Raw genomic sequence first — 7,001 nt, forward strand, 5'->3', positions numbered from 1 at the left:
ACCACTAACACTTAATGAACCCCTGAAAACCCCAAATCTTATTATTGTCACTATAAGAGAATAAATCACACTTCCCTGTGCTGAGATTTCTCAATGCTGTGATTGGTTGTGTTGGGAACCTTTAGATTTATGACATCTGGAATATGAATCTACTGCATTATTCTGTTGGTTAAAAATCATCAGATTCATATTTCTGTGATGTCAGCAGATTTGGGCAGATTTTCTGTTATTATTATTATTTCTCACGTCGCCCCTCACCCCCAGATATTGTTATAGGACCTTTTCCTACACATAACCCGGCATGGAGGGGCTCAGTGAAGGTGGTGGTGAAGGTGTGGAGGTGTCTGATCGGGTCACACAGATCATAAAAGGACAGCTGCCCGGCCTCATAATCCACAGAGATCCTGACTCTGTTACTGGAGAGATCGGGAGATATGATGATCTCTTTATTGTCATGTATTAGATAACACCCACCACTATCCCTCCACAAACCCCAGGACTTCTTATTATTTCCAATCAGTGACTGCTCTCCTCCTCTCCTCTCTATACTGGGATAACACATCCCGACGCTGTAATATTCTGACTCTCTGACATCCACTTCCCAGTAATGTCGCCCCGAGGAAAATCTCTGACTGCTTAATACCTGGAACCACCACTGAAATCTCTCCGGTGTTTCTGGACGATTCTGCTTTATATCTGACCAGGATACAGTTTTCATGTCATCTGATATCTGTAGATTATTATGAGCTGTGTTCACATCCAGTAATATGTCTGCAGCGTCCTGTATATTGAAGAATACATTTACCTCTTTTATCATATCAGATAACCCTGTGTGTAATGTGTGTGAGATTCCAGACACATCCAGATCCCCTCCATCATGGAGGAGTCTATCATGTCTCTCTCTGTCCTCATTATCTCCCTCCTCAGTATCACACAAGTCCCATGTGTCTGATTCCTGTAGGACAGTCAGTGGGTCAGTCATGTTACACAGCTCCTCAATGTCCTCCATCTTCCTGGACAGATCCTCCTTCTTTATTTCCAGCTGATGGATCAGATCAGACAATGAGATCCGCTCTTCCTGGCTGGAGATGTTCCTCCGGACTCTCTTCTCCAGGTCCTCCAGATGTCTCCTGAGCTCTATGAACAGGGCAGTGACTCTCTCTGATTTTTCTTGTACTTTTCTCCTGCGATCCTGCAGACTCTGGACTCTTTTCTCTGTCTCCTCTCTCTCTGTCATCAGTTTCTGCAGAACATTTCTCAGTTCCTGTTTTTTATTCTCAGAGGCATCATCCAGAGTCTCCACCTTGTGTCCCCGGTGTTCTCCATCCAGCCTGCAGGACACACAGATACAGGCAGAGTCCTCAGTGCAGTAATATTCCAGAAGTTTCCTATGAATGGAGCATTTTCTGTTCTCCATGGAAGTGGTGGGATCAGTTAGGACATGTTCTGGTGCCTTGCTGTGGACTCTCAGGTGATTATCACACAGAGAAGCTTCACACAGCAGACAGGATCTAACAGCAGGTACAGGAGAGTGATAGCAATAAGTACAGAAGATTCCAGTCTTCCCTTCTTCCAGCTGAGTAGATCGGAAAGTCTCCACTATGTTACGTAGTGTTATGTTCCTGTGCAGTACAGGCCGATCCCGGAACTCTTCTCTGCACTCAGGACAGGAATATCCTCCAGACCCCCCCTGTGTATCCAACACACGATCAATACAGACCCGGCAGAAGTTGTGACCACATCTCAGGTTTACAGGATCTGTATATGTGGTCAGACAGATGGAACAGTCCAGCTCCTGTCTCAGATCAGCAGACGCCATCGCTGACAGCAGAAGAGAGAAATGAAAGTAAAAAGTCTCCGACAAGGAAAATCTAAAGGGCGTCTCACATTCCTCGGCACAGGGAGGGGCTGAGCTGGTCTTGCAGCTTTTATCTTGAGGAAGTTTGTGGAGAAATAAATGTTTATATTGAAGGTATATGTCCTACATGTTGATACACATTGTACTGATTTGGAGCTTTAAATGACTTCTGCAGACGAGGCACAAAACTAAGTTATATAATGCAGTGTGATAGATATTTGCATGTTGATGCTTTTTGTGTTTAGGAGAAAATTATTTCCAACGGTAAAAGAAACCTGTCCTGAGAGATATACAAGAGCGTCTCAAAAATGTGATATCATCAAAAAGTTCATTTATTTCAATAATTCAATTAAAAAAATTAAACTCCTATATTATATAGATCCATTACACACAGAGTTACATACAGTATATGACAAAAGTAAGTACACCCCTCACATTTTTGTAAATATTTTCTTCTATCTTTTCATGTGACAACACTGAAGAAATGACACTTTGCTACAATGTTGTGTAGTGAGTGTACAGCTTGTATAACAGTGTAAATTTGCTGTCCCCTCAAAATAACTCAACACACAGCCATTAACCACTTAAGGACCCCTTCACGCCGATATACGTCGGCAGAATGGCACGGCTGGGCACATCAACGTATAGGTACGTTGTCCTTTAAGCCCAGCCGTGGGGTCGCAGGCGTGCGCCCGCGGCTCCCGCGACCCGGTCCGAAGCTCCATGACCATGACCACGGGACTCGCGGACCCGATCGCCACTGGAGTCCCGCGAACGGTCCCCGGAGCTGAAGAACGGGGAGAGCCGCGTCTAAACACGGCTTCCCCGTTGTTCACTGTGGCGGCAGCATCGATCGTGTCATCCCTTTTATAGGGGGACACAGTCGATGACGTCACACCTACAGCCACACCCCCCCTACAGTTGTAAACACACTTCAGGTCACACATAACCCCATCAGCGCCCCCTTGTGGTTAACTCCCAAACTGCAATTGTAATTTTCACAATAAACAATGCAATTTAAATGCATTTTTTGCTGTGAAAATGACAATGGTCCCAAAAATGTGTCAAAATTGTCCGAAGTGTCCGCCATAATGTCGCAGTCACGAAAAAAATCGCTGATCGTCGCCATTAGTAGTAAAAAAAAAAAATTAATAAAAATGCAATAAAACTATCCCCTATTTTGTAAACGTTATAAATTTTGCGCAAACCAACCGATAAACGTTTATTGCGATTTTTTTTACCAAAAATAGGTAGAAGAATACGTATCGGCCTAAACTGAGGAAATTTTTTTTTATATATATATTTTTGGGGGATATTTATTATAGCAAAAAGTAAGAAATATTGAATGTTTTTCAAAATTGTCGCTCTATTTTTGTTTATAGTGCAAAAAATAAAAACCGCAGAGGTGATCAAATACCACCAAAAGAAAGCTCTATTTGTGGGAAAAAAAGGATGCCAATTTTGTTTGGGAGCCACGTCGTACGACCGCGCAATTGTCTGTTAAAGCGACACAGTGCCGAATCGCAAAAAGGGGCAAGGTCCTTTAGCTGCATTTTGGTCCGGGTCTTAAGTGGTTAATGTCTAAACCGCTGGCAACAAAAGTGAGTACACCCCTAAGTGAAAATGCCTAAATTGGGCCCAAAGTGTCAATATTTTGTGTGGCCACCATTATTTTCCAGCACTGCCTTAACCCTCTTGGGCATGGAGGTCACCAGAGCTTCACAAGTTGTCACTGGAGTCCTCTTCCCCTCCTCCATGATGACATCACAGAGCTGGTGGATGTTGGAGACCTTGCGCTCCTCCCCCTTCCCTTTGAGGAGCCCCACAGATGATCAATAGGGTTTAGGTCTGGAGACATGCTTGGCCAGTCCATTACCTTTATGCCGCGTACACACGATCGGAAATTCCGACAAGAAAACCGTGGATTTTTTTCTGACGCAATGTTGGCTCAGACTTGTGTTGCATACACACGGTCACACAAATCTTGTCGGAAATTCCAACCGTCAAGAAACGCGGTGCGGTACAACACGTACGACGTAAGCCGAGATCAATGAAGTTCAATAGGCAGTTCTTCTGCTTGATTCTGAGCATGTGTGTTTTTTGATTGTCGGAATTGCGATAGAAACTTCTTCCGTTGGAAAAATAGAGAACCTGCTCTCAATCTTTTGTTCGCGGAAATTCCGACAGAAAAAGTCAGATGGAGCCTACACACGGTCGGAATTTCCGACAAAAAGCTCACATCTGACTTTTCTTGTCGGGATTTCCGATCGTGTGTACGCGGCATTACCCTCAGCTTCAGTGATCATCTTGGAGGTGTGTTTGGGGTCGTTATCATGTTGGAATACTGCCCTGCGGCCCAGTCTCCGGAGGGAGGGGATCATTCTCTGCTTCAATATGTCACAGTACATGTCGGCATTCTTGGTTCCCTCAATGATCTGTAGCTCCCCACAGGGTAGGGTGACCACATTTCCAAACTGCCATTCAGGGACACCCCCCCCCCAAAAAAAAAAGACGTTTTTTTTTACATATTTTTTTGCCAGTTTTGGGGGCAGGGGCGTATCATGAAATCAGCGGGCCTGTGTGCAAGATCAAAAGTGGGCCCTAGGCCCCATCTAATGCCGCCACTGTGCCCCATCTAATGCCGCCACTGTGCCCCATCAAAGGCAGTCACTTGTGCCCCATCAAATGCAGTCACTTGTGCCCCATCAAATGCAGTCACTTGTGCCCCATCAAATGCAGTCACTAGTTGTGCCCCATCAAATGCAGTCACTAGTTGTGCCCCATCAAATGCAGTCACTTGTGTCCCATCAAATGCAGTCACTTGTGCCCCATCAAATGCAGTCACTTGTGCCCCATCAAATGCAGTCACTTGTGCCCCATCAAATGCAGTCACTAGTTGTGCCCCATCAAATGTAGACACTTGTGCCCCATCAAATGCAGTCACTTGTGCCCGTGAAATGTCATCACTGTGCCCCATCTAATGCCGCCACTGTTCCCATCATATGCACCTACTTGTGCCCCATCAAATGCACCTACTGTTCCCCATCAAATGCCGCCACTGTGCCCCATCAAATGCCGCCACTGTGCCCCATCAAATGCCGCCACTGTGCCCCATCAAATGCCATCATTGTGCCCCATCAAATGTTCCCACTGTGCCACATAAAATGCTGCCAGTGTGTCCTGCAATTGTTGCTACTGTGCCCCTTCAGATGCTGCCAGTGTGTCCAGCAATTGCCGCCAGTGTGCCCAACCAGTGTGCCGAACAATTGCTGCTACTGTGCCCCATCAGATGCTGCCAGTGTGCCCATCAATTGTCGCTACTGTGCTCCATCAGATGCTGCCAGTGTGCCCATAAATTGTCGCTACTGTGCCCCCATCAGATGCTGCCAGTGTGCTAATGAATTGTCGCTACTGTGCCCCCATCAGATGCTGCCAGTGTGCCCATGAATTGTCGCTACTGTGCCCCATCAAATGCCAGTGTGCCCATGAATTGTCGCTACTGTGCCCCCATCAGATGCTGCCAGTGTGCCCATGAATTGTCGCTATTGTGCCCCATCAAATGCCAGTGTACCCATAAATTGTCGCTATTGTGCCCCATCAAATGCCAGTGTGCCCATAAATTGTCGCTACTGTGCCCCATCAAATGCCAGTGTGCCCATAAATTGTCGCTACTGTGCCCCATCAGATGCTGCCACCCAGTGTCAATTGCCCCTATTTGCTCACCTTTTGATATGGAGTCATATAATGGAGATGGAGTGGCTGTCTGACTGACTCCTCGTCTGGTCACTGGTGGTGGTGGGGGGTCTGAGAGGCAGAGGAGGGGGGTCTAAGAGAGGGGTCAGAGAGGCAGAGGATGGGGGTCAGAGAGGCAGAGGATGGGGGTCTTAGAGGCAGAGGATGGGGGTCTGAGAGGCAGAGGATGGGGTCTTAGAGGCAGAGGATGGGGTCTTAGAGGCAGAGGATGGGGGTCTGAGAGGCAGAGGATGGGGGTCTGAGAGGCAGAGGATGGGGGTCTGACAGGCAGAGGATGGGGGTCTGACAGGCAGAGGATGGGGGTCTGAGAGGCAGAGGATGGGGGTCTTGGAGGCAGAGGATGGGGGTCTGACAGGCAGAGGATGGGGGTCTGACAGGCAGAGGATGGGGGTCTGAGAGGCAGAGGATGGGGGTCTGAGAGGCAGAGGATGGGGGTCTGACAGGCAGAGGATGGGGGTCTGACAGGCAGAGGATGGGGGTCTGAGAGGCAGAGGATGGGGGTCTGAGAGGCAGAGGATGGGGGTCTGAGAGGCAGAGGATGGGGGTCTTGGAGGCAGAGGATGGGGGTCTTGGAGGCAGAGGATGGGGGTCTGACAGGCAGAGGATGGGGGTCTGACAGGCAGAGGATGGGGGTCTGACAGGCAGAGGATGGGGGTCTGACAGGCAGAGGATGGGGGTCTGAGAGGCAGAGGATGGGGTCTGACAGGCAGAGGATGGGGGTCTGAGAGGCAGAGGATGGGGGTCTGAGAGGCAGAGGATGGGGGTCTGAGAGGCAGAGGATGGGGGTCTGACAGGCAGAGGATGGGGGTCTGAGAGGCAGAGGATAGGGGTCTGAGAGGCAGAGGATGGGGGTCTGAGAGGCAGAGGATGGGGTCTTAGAGGCAGAGGATGGGGGTCTGAGAGGCAGAGGATGGGGGTCTTGGAGGCAGAGGATGGGGGTCTTGGAGGCAGAGGATGGGGGTCTTGGAGGCAGAGGATGGGGGTCTGACAGGCAGAGGATGGGGGTCTGACAGGCAGAGGATGGGGGTCTGAGAGGCAGAGGATGGGGTCTGACAGGCAGAGGATGGGGGTCTGACAGGCAGAGGATGGGGGTCTGACAGGCAGAGGATGGGGGTCTGACAGGCAGAGGATGGGGGTCTGAGAGGCAGAGGATGGGGGTCTGAGAGGCAGAGGATGGGGGTCTGAGAGGCAGATGATGGGGGTCTGACAGGCAGAGGATGGGGGTCTGAGAGGCAGAGGATGGGGTCTGAGAGGCAGAGGATGGGGGTCTGACAGGCAGAGGATGGGGGTCTGACAGGCAGAGGATGGGGGTCTGAGAGGCAGAGGATAGGGGTCTGACAGGCAGAGGATGGGGGTCTGAGAGGCAGAGGATGGGGGTCTGAGAGGCAGA

The 7,001-nt window shown here is 49.3% G+C and overlaps 1 protein-coding gene across 1 annotated transcript; it reads right to left on the reverse strand.

The window, feature by feature from the left end:
- Window positions 1-226: 226 nt before the first annotated feature.
- LOC120941609 (E3 ubiquitin-protein ligase TRIM39-like) lies at window positions 227-2,133 on the reverse strand. The gene has a single exon (XM_040355140.1). It carries the CDS (start codon window positions 1,817-1,819, stop codon window positions 236-238), a length of 1,584 nt encoding a protein of 527 aa, XP_040211074.1. The 5' UTR covers window positions 1,820-2,133; the 3' UTR covers window positions 227-235.
- Window positions 2,134-7,001: the final 4,868 nt, after the last annotated feature.

This window comes from Rana temporaria, chromosome 5 (assembly GCF_905171775.1).
Source record: "Rana temporaria chromosome 5, aRanTem1.1, whole genome shotgun sequence".
Classification (NCBI taxonomy): domain Eukaryota; kingdom Metazoa; phylum Chordata; class Amphibia; order Anura; family Ranidae; genus Rana; species Rana temporaria.